The sequence below is a fragment of the Condylura cristata genome, unplaced genomic scaffold (genome assembly GCF_000260355.1).
Source record: "Condylura cristata isolate star-nosed mole 26May11 unplaced genomic scaffold, ConCri1.0 scaffold00014, whole genome shotgun sequence".
Classification (NCBI taxonomy): Eukaryota; Metazoa; Chordata; class Mammalia; order Eulipotyphla; family Talpidae; genus Condylura; species Condylura cristata.
In genome coordinates this window covers 6,997,266-7,018,974 of record NW_004567115.1, presented here as the reverse complement: position 1 = coordinate 7,018,974, position 21,709 = coordinate 6,997,266, and the positions used below count along the sequence as shown (strand labels likewise).

The window sequence follows — 21,709 nt, the reverse complement described above, 5'->3', positions numbered from 1 at the left end:
TCGCAGCGAGGAGGCGTCCTCAGTCCTCCTGCCTTCCGCCGCTGTCGCCGGGCTAAGCCGCTAGAGCCGGGACGTGCCTCCGCGCTCCTCGCCGCCTCCACCCCCGCGGCCGCCGCTCCCCTGGCCGTCGACACCCACCATGACGAAGAAAGAGAAGAAGTCCTTCAACCAGAGCCTGGCGGAGTGGAAGCTCTTCATCTACAACCCAACCACTGGAGAGTTCCTGGGGCGCACCGCCAAGAGCTGGGGTGAGCGGATGGCGGTTGGGCCCGGAACCCGCCGCGAACCCGGGGGCGCCGGGCGGGTTCGGGTGGGAAAAGGTAGACCCGAGGCGACTCCCAGCGCGGGGGCCTCCGGAGCCACCCGCCGCGGGTCGCGCCCGGGGCCGCTACACTCGAGCAGAGCCGGCGACGGCGGAGCGCGGCCCCATTCATTTATTGCCGGGCGACCCGAGGCGGCGGGGCCCGCGGGCAGTCCGGCCGGGCTGTGCTGGCTCCTTCCTCCGGGCCTGGAGCGGGACGCACGTGCTGCCCGGGCCTCCCGCCCCGAGCGGCGCCGGAAGCCGGAGACCCCAGCCCGGAGCAGAGCCCCCGGCGTGCGGGGGCCCGGCGCCCGGGCCTCCTTTTGTACGGAGCGCGCTGACCGGTAGAGGCCCTGGCGGAGGCACGGGGCGGTTCGGGGAAGCCAGACCCAGCCCCACGCCCGGGGAGAGGAAATTTCCACTCCCGCCGCTATCTTGTGACTCGTCCACGCTGCCTCCCTAACCGGTCGGAAGAGCAGGAGTGAGTGTTAATGTGGTTGCATGAATGTGCGGCGGTGAGTTCATCACACACGATTATGTTTTGAACTTGGGCAGTGAGAAGACCTTTTAAAAAGGTTGGGTCGTCTCTAATTCCTTTTTCATTACGGAGATTTTCTTCCTTACGAATTTGCTTTTTTGGGGGAAAGTAAACCCTGCCTGGACAGCACCGTTTTTGTGCCTTCACAAAACGTGTGACGGTTGTGTATGTTAGCCCTTTCTCTGTGCAGAGTTCTTTGTTTTTAAAGAAATATCTAAACCATCCATCAGTGTCGTGCTCCTATGGGGTGTCTCCCCCCCACCCCAAAGTTAATGTCGTAATAAAGACTTGTGCTCTTGTTTGTCTTTATACTTAAGTAAACTCATTTTACTCTTTTCTGCCTTTTGAAAAATATTTTGTTAGTGGGTCTCAAACCTTTTTTACTGAATGAATACGTTTCTAAAATTGAGAGCTATTTGGGCACGACATGTTGAAGAGTAGTATGAATAGAGTAAATGAGGTATAACTCAGAAAAGTTGCTGCTGACTGAAATCAGCTCCTCTAGACTGGCAAGGCTTCTTGAATTGCTATCAAAAGCTGAAATGGGCCTTGGAGGCTTTTTTTTTAGCCCAACCTCCACTCTGAAGATAAGAAAAATGAGACCCAAAAAGGTTGTGATTTTCGCTTTTGTATACATATTCCTCAGAGCCAAGAAAAGAATGCTTTTCTCCCTTTAACCCTAGTGCAGCAGTTGTACTGTTTTACAAATGCCATGCCTAATTTGCATGGTAATCACAATTTTTATTGAAATGACTGTCTTTGGGGGAACTCCCCTCCCCTCCCCAATAGCGGGATAAGAAAATCTTCCATCCCGAGTTAAAAGGGGATAAATGGTGAATGATCATTGGTTTTTAGAATTAACTTTTTGCTGAAATCTTTTGAGTGGTAGAGAGGGATTTTTTTTTGTTACCTTCCCTTCCATTCCTCTGAAGTGCTTTCTTATTTACAATATATCTTCACCTTGCTTATTGCAGGCAGTGTTCCTTAATTAAACTTTGTATTATGTGATGGTGGGGTGAGCTTTTATTTGGTATACACATCTAAATAACTTGTGCATACGTTTTCAAAAGACAGGGCATTATATATCGTACTGGTAGTACAAGCGAAGTTGGATTTAGTTTTAGGGTTAAGGTAATATCCTTTCTCAAAAATAAAAGTATTATCTTAATAAATACTGAATTTCTGTTGATTATATCAATAGTAATAAACCCATGCACAATGCCTTAAGAACCTGAAAGTTAATAATCTTGTGCAAATGCCCTTGGAAGGCAGCCCTCCAAGGATGTGTTATGTGGGGGAATGGCGAAGTGGAGACTGAAATTTCATACTTGATTTCAGTCTGGGTTTCCTAACGCATGATGGTCTACCGGAGAACTCAGGTGTTGTGTGGACTGTGATATTACCACCTTAGAGATATTAACATTTAAATATATATCTTTTGGGGCAGATTTAAGAAATGTGTGTGGCTTTTAAATTGTAGGACAAGATTATGCAATATTGGGTGATATCTTTGAAATTTATGTCGATGAGTTCGATGAATTATTAACTTTGGTAAAAATTGCTGAGTCTACTAATATGTAGAAAAAGGACTTTCTACCCCAAAGATTTTGTAAAGGCATTCGTTTAAGATGTTTTCTATGTTAGTTTTTTTCATTCAAGTCTTTAGTTCATTTGTCCCGTTCATTGTGGTCATTCCTTACCAAGTACAGTAAATATATTAAGACCACATATTTAAGAAACAGTTTCGTAGATGATATTTAAGATAGCTTTTAAAATGCTGCATGTTGTATCACATTGCCTTATTATAAACCTCCTCTGAATAGCTACTTGTATATTTGATATCTCAAACTGGAACAGTTTCATACTTACATTCATACATAAACACTTCATCTGATTTTCACAACCTCCTAAGGCACACTAGCAGTGAATGTACCTAGAATTCTCAAACTGAACAGTAGGACACATTGGGGATAAGTTGTGTCATTTATGAAAACATAGCATTTATGAAAACATGGCAGCAAATATTAAACTAAATGCATTAAATTCAATTAAAGTGAAAATATTGAACTAGGTTAGAGGTCATTTGGTATTATTTCAACTGTAAGTAGTGGGCCTTGTGTTTCAAGTATCATTTTTAAAAATAATGAATAGTGAAAATATCACTGAGTTGAGAAAAAAACATTTATGAAACTTCTGTGTTGTACATGTATATATAAATGACACCTGTATATACATGAAATGTATATGTACATGAATATGTATATATACGTGAAACGTGTGTACAGATATCCTAACGTAAAATGTATTTAACTATGTGTGGTTCACAGCACACACACACCAAAAAAACTTGAAAGTCACTAATTTAGCCCAACACCTCACTTCATAGGTGATAGCATGGAACCCTCTGTTGTGATTATCAACATTCACTCACTCAGTGATAGAATCCCTGGGCCTTCAGACTCCCTCCAGAGAGCCTCATTGGAATTCATTATCTCGGAGTTACCTGTCAATAGATGCTTTTTAAATAAAACTTGTTGCTGACTTGCAAGCATCAACAGGATTCTGGACCAACACCATTCACATGTAACATTTTGTTTATGTTCCTTTTCTTAAAATCTATGAAGTGCATTTTTGTGATTGCCCACATTCTGCATCCTACCTCAGTAAATGCACTGCTCTGCAGGTCATGCTCCATCCTGTCTTGGGTTTCTGACTATAGAAGACAGTGTATTTATTTTCCCAGTATCACATGATTTTGTAGGGGGTTTTCTTTGTCCTGTGGAATGTGACATATTAAAAGAACTTGACATAAACATGCACCTTTGGGAAAAAACAGAACTTGCCTGGCCCTATTTGTCATCTGTAAATGGATGTCATGTTAGGTGGTGGTGCCATCACACAACAGGAGACCATTTCCTGGACTGGTGGTAGTGGAAGAGGGTAAGAGGGGGTCAGGTTATGTTGTATTTAAGATACCATTTAATTATGGTAGCATGTGCTTTACTGTTGATAAAGAACACCCTTCCACTCCCAAAATAATTTGATGCCTTTAGAATTTATAGAACTAAATTACATGTATCTAGAAGTTTAAAATTCTGGTCTTTATTAACTTTTCCATAATTTTGCACTTTCATCAAGTGCAATGTGTGGTGGAGGAAAAAACAACTTTGCAAGATAAAATTGTTTAATTACGCATTTATTATATTGATTTTTGTAGCAGTTAAGTCCACTGTTAACATCTGGTGGTCTTATTCCTGTGGGTAAAGAAAATGTTTTTAATATATAAGTAAAATATTAAAAGTAAACAGTTAGGCACCTGATTTATTACTTTTAAGGGAAGTGGTTTTTAGACCTCTGCCACCTTCTTAAAAGTTGATATATTGGGGTTGTTTCTGGTCATCTACATCACCCCTGGGAACTGTCCATTCTTCCTCTAAGAATTTATTCTGGTGGTTTTACTTACTGTCTCTGTTGGGACTTCCAGTCTGTGTCACTTGTCCACATTGCTTTTATATTTTTTAACCAGCTGTGTAAATCTCCAGTTGGGTATTTCATAGGCACTACTTCTTGGAAATCTCCATTGTCCTCAGGAGAGGACAATAATTTAACAACTCTATAAAAATCTAGCTGGTTTATTCCACTCCTGTCATCTCCTCTACCATTCCACACAGTTTTCTCCTACCCCTTGTGTCCCTATTAACCAGCTTGTAAACCTCTTACTTCACCTCTTTGTGTCTTCTCAGTTGTCAACTTAGATAGCCTGATAGCTAGTAGACATCTTTGAACCAGTCTTAAGGCTCATTTGCTCACTAGAGTGACTAAATGCTCCTCTGTATCCCATAATACTTTCTATTCTTGAAGTTTTTATGGTATTATACAGTGTTGTTCTTGCCCATTTATTACACTAAAAGCTTATTTGTGTCTTACTCATCTTTGATACCCTAACAACGAACCTGTTGCCTGTCAGTTAGTAGGAATGAAATAAAAGTCACTTGAATAAATGAGCAGTATTGTGAACTGTTCTGTGCAATTAGTCTTCTGCAACTTTGTTTTTAATGTCCTTCATGGCATTGGTGTATCAGTATAAAGGTATCCTCAATGCGTGGACATTTAAACCTCCCTTTTTGTGTTAGGCTGCAGCACTGATGGGTATTCAAAGAAGTTCAGTGTTCAGCAACAGCTTCCACTTTCTCATTGGAGACTCAGAGTTTGTGACACACCTGGCTTATGCGTCTGGTTAGAGTAACCAGGATTGTCATCCAAGTCTGCCACATTTCAGCTTCTTACACTGCTCTCATAGAACCTTATTGAGGATATTTTCTTTTTAAATTTAGCTGTTCTTGAATTTAACTGGTTATTGCTAAGAATTCTTTAACTTAGTGACTGCCTACACCTCTTTAAATCTTGTGACTGAGTCAGTGTTAGCTCATGGGAAGTTATGACTTTGGAGATCATCTTCTTTGGAGGCATGAGGTGTTTTTCTTTTGGTGTTTTCTGGCCCATTTTAAAAAAAAAATGGTCCTATATATATCCCTACCCCAGCTTCCACTTCTAACCATTCCTTTCCTTGTTCCTTTCTGTCTGCTTTTCTTCTTCTTGTTTCCTAAATGTATAGTCTAGGTTCTGTTTTGTTTTCATCCTTCCAAGCAATCTCATAAAGCAACTGCAAAAGTTATAAATTTTACTTCTTGGTTAACATCTGTCTCAAATTCCATTTGTTTCCATAAACTGAACAACATGAGGCTTAGGTGTTTTAACTGTATAACTCCAGTCCTCATATATCACCTGTTAAACAGAGCTCTTTTCCTTTCTCTACTGAAGTTCTGAGTTACTATATTTGCACCTTTTAAAAGTAGCATCAGTATTTTTTTTTCCTCATCTGGGCTCTAAGCAACAAGTCAGGTAGTGCCAGATCTACTTCTATAGCATTTCTTGAATCTGCTTGTGACCCACACACTCATTACCAGTACTACTGTTAATTCAGAAAATAATTTTCTGTGACCTATACATACTCTTCTCCCCCACTAGCTTGTAGAAACACACTCAGAGGGAGCCAGGTGATCATTTTTCCTTGCTTCATGACACTAACCATATCAATTCTGATTAAAAACTTAAAAGAGCAGATGAAGAGCTTTGGTAACTTTTCCAAAGTTGTTTCATGTTTAAATTAGACTTTCCAATGTTGCTGCTGAGTGTTGATGACTTTGGAAAAGGAAGACTTCCTGATGCATTCCCAGGAAGAGCCAAAGAATTGGTTGAGCCACTGTGACCTAAACCAATATAACTCACTGCAGTCAGATTATTCTGAAGCTGCAGCTTTGATCATAATACTCTCCACATCTAAATTAGTTTAGATCCCCACTGCTTTCAAACGCTGTCAGTAAATTCCAGGCAGCCTGGAATTGTAGGCTTATTCCATATTGATTTATGGAAATTTCCAACCTTATAATCTCTCATTTCCCACCTTATTTCTTATATTCCACATGTCATAACCAAATGAGTCTATACATGGCCTGTTGGTGTGGAGTACCCTGCTCGCTTTCTCCCCCAGACCCTTCATTCTCTGCTGTATAAATTCTTCCAAGCTTCAGAGACCTAGGTTGAGTGCCACCTCTGCCATATGCCTTCACTGATAAGCTCAGGTGACTAAAATAAACCACACTTATAACACCTAAAACTGTGTATTCTGGATTATAGCTTATGTATGTATGTGTGTATGTGTGTGTGCATATTTTTTTTCTATGTTTATATATGCATTTCTGGCTTACTAACTGGATGTTTTCACAGAGCATGATATATAATAGCATTTTATATCCCTGGAGTACCCAGCACATAATAAGCATTTACGATGATGAACAGTTGTCATTTGATCCATTTCAGTTTATGGTGTATCTGTTTGTTGGGCTAACAGAGAATATATGAGTTAATTGGGATATTTGTGGAGATACTTATACGTAAAGGCATGCTTTCCTTAGTTCATCATGATTCTGTTCCATTAAGCCTCTAATTCATTTTGAATTTTCTAAATACATCATCAGACTAAAATTAAATCTGTGCATATACATGTATTTTTACTTAATAGATCTTAAAAATGTACCAATAGACCGAGGAAATGATAGGCTAGAACTCAGAGTAGAAACCTAAATTGTAGCTCCACATCTCCATCTAAGCTTAGAATTAATGTATCTTAGAATCATCAGATAAAATCTAATGATTTTTGTTTCTGCATAAGAGAAATTATGAGATTTAAATGTCATTTTGAAATGAAAAAGCTTATATAAGTGTGCTTTAGAATATGAGGCAGCAAACTGTTCTGTTTTCTTTTCTTTTTTAAGGGCTAGGTAACCTTTTAGGCTTCGCAAGCGCATACTGTCCTGCTGCTGTTACAGCTTGAAAGTGACCATAAACAACATGTCACTTATTTACAAAATCTCTCAGTAGTCATTGTTTGCTGACCTGCTTTAGAAGTCACTGGTGAATGTAGACTGACCCACGAAACCTGAACCTGGTCTTTAATGAGAATGTCTCTTGCCTTTGTTCTTTTCATATTACAAAAGTAACACAGTGATTTCAGTTGTTAGAAAGAGATGTAATACGCCTATGTCATCCTCAGCTTCTCCCTAGGTAACTTAACTACTGTTAACTGTAATGCTTCTTAAAACCTAGCATTGCAGTATATCTGCTTTGGATGAAGGCTTGGCAGTTTCTTTTAAATGTAAATATACATTTACCCCATACCCAGCAGTTCTACTTGTTTATCCAAGGGAAACAAAATCATCATATCCACAAAAATACCTGTATACAAGTATAGTAGATTCAAACTGGTAACAACTCTGGTGTCCAACAGCAGAATGTGCACAGAATTGGAATACTACTCAACAGTGAAAAGGAATGAATTGCAGATGTACAGCACACAGATCTCATATTAGGCTGAGCAGAGAGAAAATACGTATTATATGGTTTCATTTATGTGAAATCTAAAACAAGCAATACTCACTGTGCTGGGGAAAATGTGTTTTTTCTAGAATGGTGTTTGTTCCTGGAGTGATAAGAGTTGGGGAGGACAGTGAAAGAACTTCATAGAGTAATGGTAATGTTCTGTATCTTTATAGGGGTTGGTAATGGTGCATTAGTAATATGTGTATTTCACTGAATGTAATTTTTCCCCTCCAAATTTAATTGATAGACATGCTGAAGTGTTAAGGGGTAAAGTATACTTACACCTGCAACTGGAAATACATTAAGCTAGAGGTTGAGTCATTGAGATAAATATAGAACGTTACCTGTCGACTCTAGGTGGACTTTCAAATATACACTCTACATTTGTAAATACTCCCAATTGAATATTGGACAAAGAAGAATGTGTGAATACAGTCAATTTTCTCTTGAATACCTTCTACCAATATTTAGTCTTTTAGATGAAAAATTAAATCTTTTTGAAAAAATTGTTCAGTAGGCAGGTGATGACCTCTCACCTACTATGCTGCTGGCTACTCTTAGCAGTATATTTCATAAATCCTCCTTTCTTGTGCAAAAAAAAGAAACTGCTGAGTGCATATGTAAACTATATTTAGAGTGGATATTGCAAAAGGGTCTTGCCAGTTTACGTATATGCTTATTTTTATTAATAGCCCTCTAGGGGCCCTCCTGGTGGCTTAGGGGTTAAGCCCCAGCGCTATCACTGCTACAGTCTGGGTTTAATCACCAGCCAAGGAGTAACCCACATACCGTGCAGAATGCTATTATCACTTTTTTAAAATTTTGCCAAGCATCGGGTTAAATTTTCAGTTTCTCAGATAACTGCAGCTGAACTTATTTTTGTTTGCTTTGTTTCCAATTCTTTATAGTAACTTGCTCATCTCTTTGCTCTTTTATCTCAAAAATTGTACTTGTTTTAAATTATCATACCAAATTTAACAATCTTTGGCTGTCTCCTAATCTTACCGCAAAATACATTTAACAGACAGTCCACCATGAAGCTGTCAGCAGCCATTACACTTTGAGTGTAATACCCAAACCTGAGTTCAATCCCGAGCCAGGGAGCTAATCCATAGGGTGCAGCAGACCTCTTCTGTCTTGCCCACTGCACCCCTCATTAGTGTATACCAGTACATTCTCTGTTCTCCCCATTCTGTCTCTGGTGAATTCTCTCACTCCTCCCCCTGCACCTCTGGCCTATATGCCAGCTCTTGTATGTATACATAAATAAAAAGTTTTTTTAAATCTTTAAAATAAAATATGGGGAATTTGTAAATGGTTTATCTGTCCAGTTTTGGTATTTGTATAGTACACAAGTAATAAAAACCGTTTAGGGGCCCTCCCTGGTGTCAAATAGGACACAGCACTGCAAGCTAGCCACAGCTGTTCAGTGCAAATTGGATCCCCAGCTCAGGAGGTGACCCACATGGTGTGGCAGACCTTTCCTGTCTCGCCTGTTCTGCTCCCCACTGTCTCTAGTGAATACTCTCACCTCCCCTGTAATTTTGGCCTGTACCCCAATTCTGTATGCATAAATAAATCTTTTAAAAAATAATAAAATCTCTGATTAATCAATAAATTTTATTGTTAGCCAAGGTCTACTTTGTTCTTAACCATTGTATGTTGAAATGTGTTTTTTCTTCTATAAATAGCAGTTTTTTAAAGATTGATTTTATTTATGTATGCAAAAGCTGAGTTAATAGGCCAGAGGTGTCGGGAGTGAGTGGATTCCATAAGAGTGGGGAGCAGAACAGGCAGATCTCTCGAAAGATACTGCTGAGGGGAGCAACAGGCAGGCAGAAGAGGTCTGCTGTGCCATCCCGGCCCGGGATTGCAGTGGCTGCAGACAGCTTCATAGTGCTGTGCTTTAACAAACCCTTGCCTCACTAGGGAGGCCCTAGTGCCAGTAAGTATTAAAGGGCTGCTTTTCTCACCATTGTTTCACATTTTTCCTGTCATTTTTTTTTTCAAGAAAACTTTAAAATATGAAAAATATACAATTAATTATTTTGTGATTTGGTCTTGAGCTTTGCCCTTATTTCAATTAAATTTTTTTTCTTGGAGAAATAGAGATTAAGATAGTAAGTAGTTAAAATCCAAATTATCTTTGATTATATCCCCAAGGTAGGGACCTTCCTTTTTTAGAAGTAACTATTATTTATGAATTAGATTTGTAAGTTTCTAGTCCCTTGGTAACCCTATATACTTACAGAATTTATAGAATTCTGTGTTTCTTGAATGTTTTAAATTTAAGCATGTTGCATGTATCATTTTGAGGTCACTTTCCACCTCTAACTCACACTGTATTTTGCTTCTTTTTGAAACTATTATTTGTAATTTTACAGCCATACAGTTTATTTGTCCTTTGTTTTGTTTGAGGAGACTTAGGTTGTTAGTGGTATTCTGGGTTGTTTTGTTTGTTTGTTTATTTTGTTTTTTTTTTTGTTTTTGCTGATACACTTCAAGTTTTTTTGTAATGAATAACCAATTCATTCTAGTAGAATTTTGAGGGTGGTGGGTTGAGTTCTTCTCTCTCTCTCTCTCTCTTTTTTTTTTTTTGATTGATCTTTTAGTCCATGATCATTTTTACCCAGCTTGGAATTTATTGCATTTTGGGCCAGTGTGAGATCTGTTATTAGTCACAACTTCTCTACCTCAAGTAACCTGACTTGATCTTTATAGAAACTTTTTTTTTAAAAGATTTATTTATTTATTCATACAGAACTGTGGTACAGGACAGAGATGCAGAAGGTGAGAGGATTCACCAGAGACAGAGTGGGGAGCAGAACAGGCAGATCGACGAAGTACACTGCTGAGGGGAGCACTGGGCGGGTCAGGAAAGGTCTGCCTCGCCATGTGGATCTCCTCCGGGGCAGGTGGGGATTGAACTCAGGGGCAGGTGGGGATCGAACTCATGCGGAAGTGGCTTAAGCTTCTTAGTGCTGTGCTTTAACCCGCTGTGCCACCAGGGAGGGCCATATCTTTTTAGAAACTTTTAAGTAATTTTTTTTTTTTTTTTTTTTTTTTTCAGAAATTTCACTTTTGTCTAAAGTATAATAGATTACACAAACTGCTATTTCTTTGTACTTTCTTCCCCTCCCTCCCTTTTCTGATCTAATTCCTATTAGGTTTGTTGATATATTGGCTTTATCCTTTGTCACAACAGTTCACACACTTTCCTCCTTTTTTGCCTAGTGTTGTAGATTACTTTGGCTTGTTCTTTCTGCCCTGAATTTTTCTTTACCTTTGCCTGGGTTAACCCTAAGTTTTGTTTTTTCAGCACTGTCATTTAGGTAATAGGCATGCAGTATTTAGACTACATCCGAATTTTGACATATGTGCGTGTATGTGTACTATACTCACAAAAAACACTCTAAACAGGATAATTAGTCAGTTTATATTTTCTCTTGCCCCATTGTAATACAGCTTTCTTTCCCAGCCTCTCCAGTCTTTAAGCAAAAATAGATCTGCTTGGCCCTTCCTAGTGGTGCAGCGGATTAAAGCGCAGCACTGCAAGCTAGCTGCAGCCACACTGGTTCCATCTCCAGTTCCGGAGGTGACCACATGGTGTGGCAGACCTCTCCTGCCTCACCCGCTACTCCCTTCAGCAGTGTACTTCGTCGATTTGCCTGTTCTGCTCCCCACTGACTGGTGAATCCTCTCACTGCCCCTGCACCTCTGGCCTATACCCCAATTCTGTATGAATAATTTTTAAATTTTATAATAGCTTATTTTTACATATTTTTGTGCATTTTTCCATCTTAGTTGCGATCCCCTTGGGCTTCCCATCACCAAATCACCCATGTGCCATCACATTAGTCCAGTGCATTTCCCTCCCCCCATTGTTTTTGATCCTATTCCCCACTCCACCCCCACAAAAAATATCTCTCTGGTATATAGCTGTTCATCATTATCATTATTTTCTCGCCAGTTCCATTATATTAGTGCTATGAGTGAAGCCATCCGGTATTTTTCCTTTTCTTTCTGGCTTATTTCACTAAGCATTATCTTTTCCAGCTCCAGCTCCATCCATGTTGCTGCAAAAGACTTGTGTTTTTTTTTTTTTTTTGGTTGCTGAGTAATATTCCATTGTGTGAATGTACCACATCTTTTTAATCCAGTCATCCATTCTTGGGCATTTGGGCTGTTTCTGTGTCTTTCCAATTGTGAATAAAGCAGCAATAAACATGAGGGTGCAGATATCTTTTTGAATCAGTGTTTTTGTGTCTTCTGGGTAAAATAAATCTTTTTTTAAAAAAGATAGATCTGGGCCCTCCCTGGTGGTGCAGAGGGTTAAAGCACTGCACTAAGAAGCTTAAGCCACTTCCTCATGAGTTAGATCCCACCTGTCCCCACCTTTCCCGGAGGAGATCCACATGGCCTGGCAGACCTCTCCTGACCCGCCCACTGCTCCCCTCAACAGTGTACTTCATAGGTCTCCCTGTTCTGCTCCCCACTGTGTCCCTGGTGAATCCTCTCACCCTCCACATCTCTGGCCTGTACCCCAGTTCTGTATGAATAATTTTTTTTTTTAAATCTTAAAAAAAAAAAAGATCTGATCTTTGACACATTAGCTTAGTTTGTGTTTTCTGAAAAGTTAAATATATGAAATCGTATAGTGTGTACTATTGGGGATGGCCTATTTTATTTAGTATAATTACTTGAGAAATAGTTCATGAATAGTGTTCTCTATTATATATGTCAGACTTTGTTCATATGTCGATGTGTGTTTGGGATTTATGCTGTCTCAGTAATTACAAATCTGAATATTTATTAACCTTATGATTGAGTATTTACAATCCTTAACCTCCGTGAACATGTACTTTTCTTTTGTTCATTTTGGATTAAATACCTAAGAATGAATTGACTGAACACAAGTATAAGTATTTGTGTCTTTATACCTTTGGTGAAGGAAGATACTGTTCAAATATATTTACACATTTTTTTAAAAAATGTATTCTAAGAGTTTTTTATATATATTCTATATGCTAGTAAGTCCTTTATTGGTTCCATGTTTTGCAAATATTTCTCCACCTTTGGTTTGCTTTCTTTAACTATGAATTTTTCTTTAGCTTGATTCATCTCCACTTAGTTTAGTTACCATTTCTTTGTATTAACAATCAGAGTAGAAAGGTATAATTTTAGAGTCACTCTTTTGTTTTTGTGTGTTTTAATCATATTTGTTCTGTCACCTCACTATTTGTCATGGTTACCTTTTTTTTTTACATCATTCTTCAGTTTGTGCATTTCTTATGGGCTTCCCACCCCAGTTCTGATGCCATTCCCCTTTTTAACACCCATAAAGTATCTCTTTTATAGTTGTTCATTATTTTTGTTTTTATTCTATTAAATTTGTTTCTCACTCCTCTCCCCCCTGCCCCCATCCCTTATGTTCCTGCTATGAGTGAAACCACCCAGCATTTTTCTTTTTCTCTGGTTTATTTCACTGAGCATGGTCCCTTCCAGCTCCATCCATGTTGTTGCAAAAGGCATGAGTTTATCTTTTGATTGATGAGTAATATTCCATTGTGTATATATACTGCATCTTTTTGATCCAGTCATCTATTTTTGGACATTTGGGTTGATTCCACATCTTCCCTATTGCAAATAGAGCAGCAATAAACATGGGGGTACAGGTGTCTTTTTGTCATTGGTTACTTTCTTTTTTGAGTTTCATACTTGACAGTATCCGATCAGTTTGGTGTTATTTGGATCAGTCCTTCTCTTTATTTTTAGACTCTCCTGGCATAGATGTGTGCATAGCATATATAGCCAAGAAAGTTGTTTCAGGTATGGAGAACTCCTTTAGGTTTTTGCCAACCCACCCAATACATTGTCCAGATTTTTGGCCTTAGCACCCATGTACCCTGCTCTGGTGTCAGGTTAGATGCTGCTGCTACTGTTAGTAATTGCCCCAGGAAAGGTGTGCATTGTAGGTTGGAGCAAAGTTATGCTCATTTAACTTCCTGCAATGGACTCATCTAGCCTTTAACCTAGTTACCTCCTGTTCTCTCTTTGGTGAGCTAATTCATTTCTGACTTTTTCTTGTGAAGTCTCTTTCCTTCATCTTCCTGCTAGAAGGGAGTAGATTCTTTTTCCTTTTTACCTCTAGCACTTGATGTCTATATTTCTTCACACAGAGGCCTCCTTGGTGGCACAAGGAGTTAAGTCTCAGCACTGTGATGCTCTCTGCAGCCACTGCAGCATGAGTTTGCTCCCTGGCCAGGAAGGTGATCCACATGGTGCAGGAGACCATTCCTGTCCTGCCTGCTGCTCCCTTCAGTCAGTTTGCCTGTTCTGTTCCCCATTGTGCCTCTGGTGAATCCTCTCTGGCATGCACCCCAGCTCTTGTATTCATAAATAAATAAATCTTAAAAAAAAATTTTCATACAACTGTCACTCTGAAACAGGACTCTTGAAGAGAAGGAACAAATCTTACTCTATGGAAACATGTAGCACCCAGAAATTTCTGTCATTCTTACTAACATAATGCTGGAATAATATATTTTTCAGAGAATGAGAGTTTTAACTATACAAGTTAACAGACTAAAGTTTCTAAGGAGGGCAGGTCAGATAAGGTAACATATGGAGAAGTCCTGCTCTGGATGTTTCTCCTACTGGTAGGTTGATCTTAGACAGGGTTTTTAATTTTGTTTGATCTTTATACTACCATGATTTTTTTTTAATACTACCATGATTTTAATAAATACATAAAATGAGTTTGTTTATACATATACTCTTTAATATAAAACACAGTATGTTCTCACTAATTTCAGAAAATTCACTCTTTTTTATTTTTATTTTTAAGGTCACTCTTTGAATGGAGAAAGAAAAAAAATTTTTTTAAACAAACAGTACTGGGACAATTGGATATCTACCAACAAAACATGAATTTGAACTCCTTTCTCATTCATGTACAAAAATTCAAAGTGGAACAAAGAGTCAAACCTAAGAGCCTTAACACTATAAAATTGTTAGAAGAAACTACAGATTCAAGTCTTCATGAAAACTTTGCATTACAATATCTTAGAAATGATATCAAAAGTACAAGCATCCAAAGAAAAAGTGTACAGGTTGAACTTGATATTAAGATTTAAGGATTTACCAGCTTTCCATGATACACTATGAAAATAAAGACAGCCCATTAAATGGAAGAATATAATTTTTATGCAATCATTTATCTGCTTGTATTGATAATGCATAAAGGATTCTTAGAACTCAAAGAAGGGCCCTCCCTGGTGGCACAACAGGTTAAAGCACAGCACTGTGAAGTTACTGCAGCCACTGCAGCACAAGTTCGATCCCTTGTGTCAGGGAGGTGACCCACATGACACAGCAGATCTCTCCTGACCCATCCACTGCTCCCCTCAGCAGTGTATTTCAGTCAGTCTGCCTGTTCTGCTCCCCACTCTGTCTGGTGAATCCTCTCACCCCTGCATCTCTGGCCTGAACCCCATGCATAAATAAATAAATTTTTAAAAAAAACAAGAACTCAGTTGGAAAAAGGACCAGCGATCATAATATAGACGGTTCTCAAGAGATATAAAAGATGGTCAACATACATCATTAGCCATTTTAACCCACAGTGAATACTACCTCCTACCCTCTAGGATGGTTGTCTGAAAAGACAATAAGAACTGTTGATGAGGCTGTAGGGAAATAACCCTGCTGGTGGGAATGTAGAATAGGACAGCTGCTTTGGAAAATAGTCTGGCACTTACTCAAAAGACTGAACATAAGAGTTATCATATGACCCAGGAGTTCTACCCACAGGTAAATGGAATGTAAATTATGCCTCACTGAGTCATTTTTAAAAATTGAAACATACAAAGGATTTTAAATGATCTTTTCTTTTTAAAAATTATACTTACCTTTGCTTTAAATTTTTAAAAACTAAACAGTGCAAATTTATCCAAGGGGAAGTACTTCCTGATCATCAAAATCCATTGAGAGGACTTTTTTTCTGGTTTCTCAGATAACTAGGAAGTTTTCAGAAGTAGTGCATCAGGTCACAGGGCCTCAAAAATGTTGGTTATGTGTGCCAGTCTTTGATGAAGTCTAACGATAACCCCCGTCCCCAGATTTCATGTATTCTAGTGTTATAGGTATAATTTCTGTTTATCCCAAGTTTCTAGCACAAAGGCAGAAATCGCCTTGGAATGTCCTCAGTGATAAGAGGCTAACCTTTTATATGCTAACACAGTGCTTGTGGTAAGGCCCAAGCTTTGACATGGGCGTTGTTCTCCAGAAAGGCCAGACACATTATTAGAGGATAGAGAGATTGGGTTTAGTCACACCCACTTAGTGAAACCCCTATAAAGGACCTCAAAGTTTAGTAGAGCTTCCATGTTTTGTAACACATTGGTGACATGCCCTGATAATGCTGAAGAGAGGACATAGGCACTGCATTTCCTCCCGAGCCCCCAACCTCCTAAATAATAAATTATAATCTTAATTTAGTGTTTTCTTGAGATCCATGAATAATTATAGTAAATTACCAAACCAAGGGGCAGTGGGGGTCTCAAAAGATTGGTAATCAGTTGTTTTCAAGTTTGTGTGGCATCTGAAGTGAGCATATTCTTGAAGAATAATTCCTGAACTAATTGGAGTCTTGTTCTTCTAGGTTTGGTGTGTAGCACTGAATTATTGGATACCCAGTTGAGGTTGAAAAGTTACCTAGATAAAGCCATTTCTTTCTGCTTAGTTTCACTTGGAGAATCCATATAAATCAAACCGCAATGTTAAGACATTTTCCTGAGAGTAAAGTATAGTTGATTAGGTTTAAATCTCAGTGCTACTACCATTATGGCCTTAGTTCAAACTCCAGCCAGGGAGCTGACCCACATAGGGTACAGTAGTAAACCTCTCACCACCCACACCTCTTAACTACACCCCAGTTCTTCTGCCTCCTTCCCCCAAAAATAATAATTAAATAAACCTTAAGTTTACCCTTAAGACCTTGTTGAAGTATTGCAAAATATGTTTCTAGGGGAGCTCCCTTATGGTGCAGAGGGTTAAGTCTCAGCACAGTGCTGCTGTCAGCAGCCAGGGAGCTGACCCAATGCCCAAAAATAGACAACTGGATCAAGAAGATGTGGTGTATATATACAACAGAATACTATATAGCAATCAAAAGATGAATTAATGCCATCCTTAGCAACATGGATGGAGCTAGCAGGGATTATGCTCAGTGAAGTAAGTCAGAAGGACCAGCAGACCTCCACTGCTCCCCTCAGCATTGTATTTCAGTCAACCTAACTGTTCTGCTCCCCCATTCTGTTTCTGGTGAATCCTCTCACCTATGGCCCCTTCACACCCCACACCGCTGGCCTGTATTCCAGTTCTTGGATGCATAAATCAATCTTTGGGAAAAAATGTTTCTAGATTGCTTTTGTATCATCAAATCTCCTGGCTTTTATATCTTGCTTTCTATATAACATGAATAATGGATTTTTCCCCCTCAGATGGGAGTAGATTAAGGATACTTTGGGAACAAGAAAGTGGTCAGGCAGGGATAGGAGGCAAGTCTTGATTCTAGCATAGCATAGCCCCAGTTTACCCATGACTCCTGTTGCATTGCCTCCAGAAGCACCTATTCTACCAAAAATGAGAGTGGAAAGGGTTTTTAAAAGTAGGACTTCTCAAAGAAGAGAAATGAAAAAAGTGGAGGCGGGTCAATTCCTGTGTTAGGTGTGTGAAAGTTCTTAGTCACTTGACAGTCTATTGAGTCCCCTTCCATCCCAGCATGAAAGTATCATACAAAGTAATTGATGTGTTTCTATGACAGTGTGATGGTGCAGAATTGTCAATTATAGCATTACATTTTTGCATAGCACTTACTTGGGTTTTTTTTTTAAGACTTATTTATTTATGTATACAGAATTGGGGTACAGGCCAGCAGTGCAGTGCAGGGGGTGAGAGGATTCAGCAGAGACAGATTAAGGAGCAGAACAGGCAGATTGACTGAAATACACTGCTGAGGGGAGCAGCAGTCCAGACAGGTCTGCTGTGCCATGTGGGTCACCTCCCTGGCCAGGGATCAAACTCATGCTGCATTGGTGTTGGATAGCTTCATAGTGCTGTGCTATAACCCAAGAAGTGCCCGGCACTTATTTTGAATTGTCTGCTGGTGATTTCTGTTGATGTAGAACTATTTAAAAATAATATTTCTTCACAGTTTAACCCATATGTCCTTAGCTAGTTTTAATAAGGTAAGGAAATTCTTGATTAGCTGGAGAAACATTAGTGATAGAATAAGCACTATTCAGTCCTCATAGTTTCTTGTGTTAATGAGCACAGAGACAGACAGATAAGGAGCTCTGTTCGACTGTGTACTACCAAAGGTGATCCTAGTTTGTTCCAAGTCAGCGTGTTAAAACCTGTCAACAAATTGCCTGAGTAACTAGCTGCAAGTTTATATAAAAGCAAAAATTTATACCTCTTAGTGTGTGTTTTTATTTATTTGTCCTTACAAGAACTAATCTAAGCCAGAGAGGTACAGGAGGTTGAGAGGATTCAGCAGAGACAGTGGGGAGCAAAACAAGCAGATCTACTGAAATACACTGCTGAGGGGAGCAGTGGCAGAGACAAGAGAAACCTGCTGCACCATGTGGATCACCTCACTGGATGAGGATCAAACTCAAGCTTCAGTGGCTGGTGATAGCTTATAGCTGAGACTTTAACCCCTGCACCTCCAGAGAGGCCCCCATACCACATAATGTTTTTAGGTGTCAGTTTTGGATCTTGTCAGAAGGATCTTAACTCACGTCCTTACTGAAAATTCCTTATTTCCTTTCCTTTCCACTCCCTGCATTCAAGGTTGACTTAATGGCCATGAGTATATGGCATCAGATTTGGGACATGGTTGTTAATTTCTGCATCTGTTTTATAAATGTAACTCTTTATAGGAGTTTTTTTAACATTTTTTCTTTGTGTAATGACTCTTTAGTAGAAGCAGAATTTGATCCAACTTGTTCATGTTTGCTATATGTGTTTTATAACTATTTTCCATATTTCATTTGTTAGTTTTCCTAGAAATTTAAAATCAGATTATGCAAATGGTGTAAAAATATTTGGAGATGACTTAAAACGTGACTAAATAATTATACTCAACACTTCACTTCAGACTTTTCCAGTTTATTATCTTCTACATGACTTCACAAACTATTACAGCCACACTGCCTATTTTTGTGGGATATTATTGGAACACAGTCCAACCACGGTCTGCTGTGTGTAGGATTTTATCCATTCATTCTTACAAATAGCTAGATATGAAAGAATCATTTGTCTTCTATATCTCTTTTTTATTTTTTCATTTCCTTTTATGGTAAGCTGATCATTTCTTTGAGAATGGTCTACTTTTCTTTTTCTGCAACAGGATCGCATTGTGTGGTAGGAAGGTGATGCTGTCTGAAGGTGACATGCTGCCCTCCTTCCTTCTGTCCTCTCGCTTCCTATTTTGGCCTCCTGGTAATTGGGGTGGTAATGGGGGGGGGGCGGGGATGGTAGGGCTGCTAGTCTACATTAAAGTGAAATTTATTTTACCTGAAGGGGTGGGTTGGTGGGGTCAGTTTCCTGGCCTACAATTAAGAAATAAAAAGTTGCCTAACTTTTGGATATAGTCTGTTTTGGGCCCATGGAATCTTTTAAGAATCAGAAAAGGCTATGGATTTACTCTCCAGGAAAAAGAGGGATATGTTCAAATGTGTATTATAGAAATCTTAGAAATGCTTTGAAGTTAATCCTTGCTGTGATGGGGGTGTGTGTGTGTGGGGGGGGGTTGGTTATAGCTTCCAGTTTGGGAAACCCCTGTTGTAGGCCCTCTGCTAGGAACTGAGTTAGGCAAACAAAGAGTAGGTTAGACTGGGAAATAAAACTAAAGCTAATTCAACTGGGAACATTAAATGTTTTCGTTCACTACTGCCTTTTCGGGATTTACTTTCATCAATTTTAAACATTTTGTAATATATGGCTTTAACACTATATTCTGACCTATAATGTTGATGATGATCACTCTGATATTAGAACTTCTAATGTAGACATTTGAGGAAAATAATTGATTTTAGATGTTGCCAAAATAAATTGTTAAGATAGATTTGTGTTAGCATCTTGATGGGAAAGATATTGACACTGCCAAATCTCGTTTTCTGCTGCTTAGCAATAGAGTTGTGAAGTCACTGATTGGGGTTTTTGTTACTGATCTTGCCCTCTCTGGACTTTTGCATGAGCCTTCCACTCAACCATTGTTTCTTGAACTTCATTGAATGCCATCTTCATGATTTGCCTTCTCTGCACTATTCTTGGCTATATTTTAAATCAACTCAGTTTTTAAAAACTTAAATTTATGCAAATAATGGCTGGGAGATAATAGAATCAATGCAATAATTCTTTTCTATTTGGCACTAAAGGGAACATGTACATGCTGGGAACTTTGTCCCATCTAAAAGCTTCTGTCTTTCTGAAGGCCATCAAGTCCATTTTGGGAAACACTCTCCTGTGTGCTGGAAAATAAATCTCTGATCTTAAATTGGAGGTTTCTGATTTAACTGCTATTAAACTAGTACTAAAAGATACTTCTGTACCTGGAAATATGAGACAAATAGAGAAGGGTCATGAGCTTGGGTGGGTGCTGCCTGCTGAAAGTACCATTGCTTGAGCAAATTCTTACTCGGAGTATAGACGCACGTGGCTGTGCATGGCAAAACTCGGACTCCTAGCCTTGCCATGGTTGGTTGGTTTTTAAAGCTGGTATCTGTCTCTCTCACACATAATGTATTTGTATATCGCAAAATTTCATAAATTTTATTTTTCTTTACAGGTTTGATCTTGCTCTTTTACCTAGTATTTTATGTATTCCTGGCTGCACTCTTCACATTCACGATGTGGGCTATGCTTCAGACTCTGAACGATGAGGTTCCTAAATATCGAGATCAGATTCCTAGTCCAGGTAATTATGTTGCAACACAATTAGATTGTTGCTTTTCACTATACTCGCATTTCTTCATTTCTCGGCTAGAAAATAAATCATTAAATCTTGGGATTAGATGATACGAATTTTTAAAACATTTAAGTATTTAAAGATCTTCAAATTTCTGGACTATATCAGCAGGAGTCTTTTGCCAGAAGCAAGTAGAAATGAATATTGAGAATTACACTGAAACTAAGTTTGACCAATACCGCTATGAGTATTATGTGACATTCTTGCTATGTAAATTACTAATATAATTTATGTATTATATTTATGAATTAGAGCATTGCCTGCAAAATACATGCTTCATGGTTCAATAGCTTAGCATGAAAATGATTAAAAAATATTAAGGAATGATATATCAATAGAGAATAAAATGAATATACTCAATATGTTTTAATTCTTCTCCACTGATTGTCATAAGGAAAGAAATCACTAGGATACTAGAGACTATACTTAGTACAGGAAAAAAAAAATTTGAAACCCTTGTTTAAGTTACATTTTCTGTCTCTTGATTTTATTCTTTTTAAATAAGTATTAGGACACTGCCTTCAGTGTTGGTTCTGGCCCTTGTCCATAAGATGCTGGCAATTTTTATAGAAGTAAGGTAACAGTAATGTGAAGAACTCCGGTGTGTATAATGTCCCCAAATGTGATCAAATTACAGCGATGTTGCAGGAGAGAAGGCACACATATGTACACTAAAGAATCACCGCTCCAAAACGTCCACAGTGCTGAGGCTAAGGAATCCTAGTCTAGTTTCTTGCTCACTTTGCACTACATGGAATTTTGAATCATATCTACAGCCAAACTGATCCAGTTTCCCCAAGCAGTTTTTCTCAGAACAATTTGTCCTAACTGCGTTTTGTTTTCCTTTACTTGCAGCTAGGATTTGTCTAAACATTACAAATAACTCTTATGTTAT

General features: G+C 38.7%; 1 protein-coding gene across 2 annotated transcripts in view; it reads left to right on the top strand.

The window, feature by feature from the left end:
* The first annotated feature begins 6 nt into the window (after positions 1 to 6).
* The window catches only part of ATP1B3 (ATPase, Na+/K+ transporting, beta 3 polypeptide), a 36,160-nt gene continuing 14,457 nt past the window's right edge, over positions 7 to 21,709 (top strand). Inside the window, exons 1-3 of one of the 2 annotated variants that reach the window (XM_012725012.1) lie at positions 168 to 248; positions 19,195 to 19,286; positions 20,635 to 20,763. In XM_012725012.1, coding sequence (XP_012580466.1) covers positions 19,220 to 19,286; positions 20,635 to 20,763 — 196 coding nt within the window. In that variant the 5' untranslated portion in view covers positions 168 to 248; positions 19,195 to 19,219. Of the gene's footprint in view, positions 249 to 19,194; positions 19,287 to 20,634; positions 20,764 to 21,709 lie in introns of both variants that reach the window. The other variant, XM_012725011.1, reaches the window with a different exon arrangement.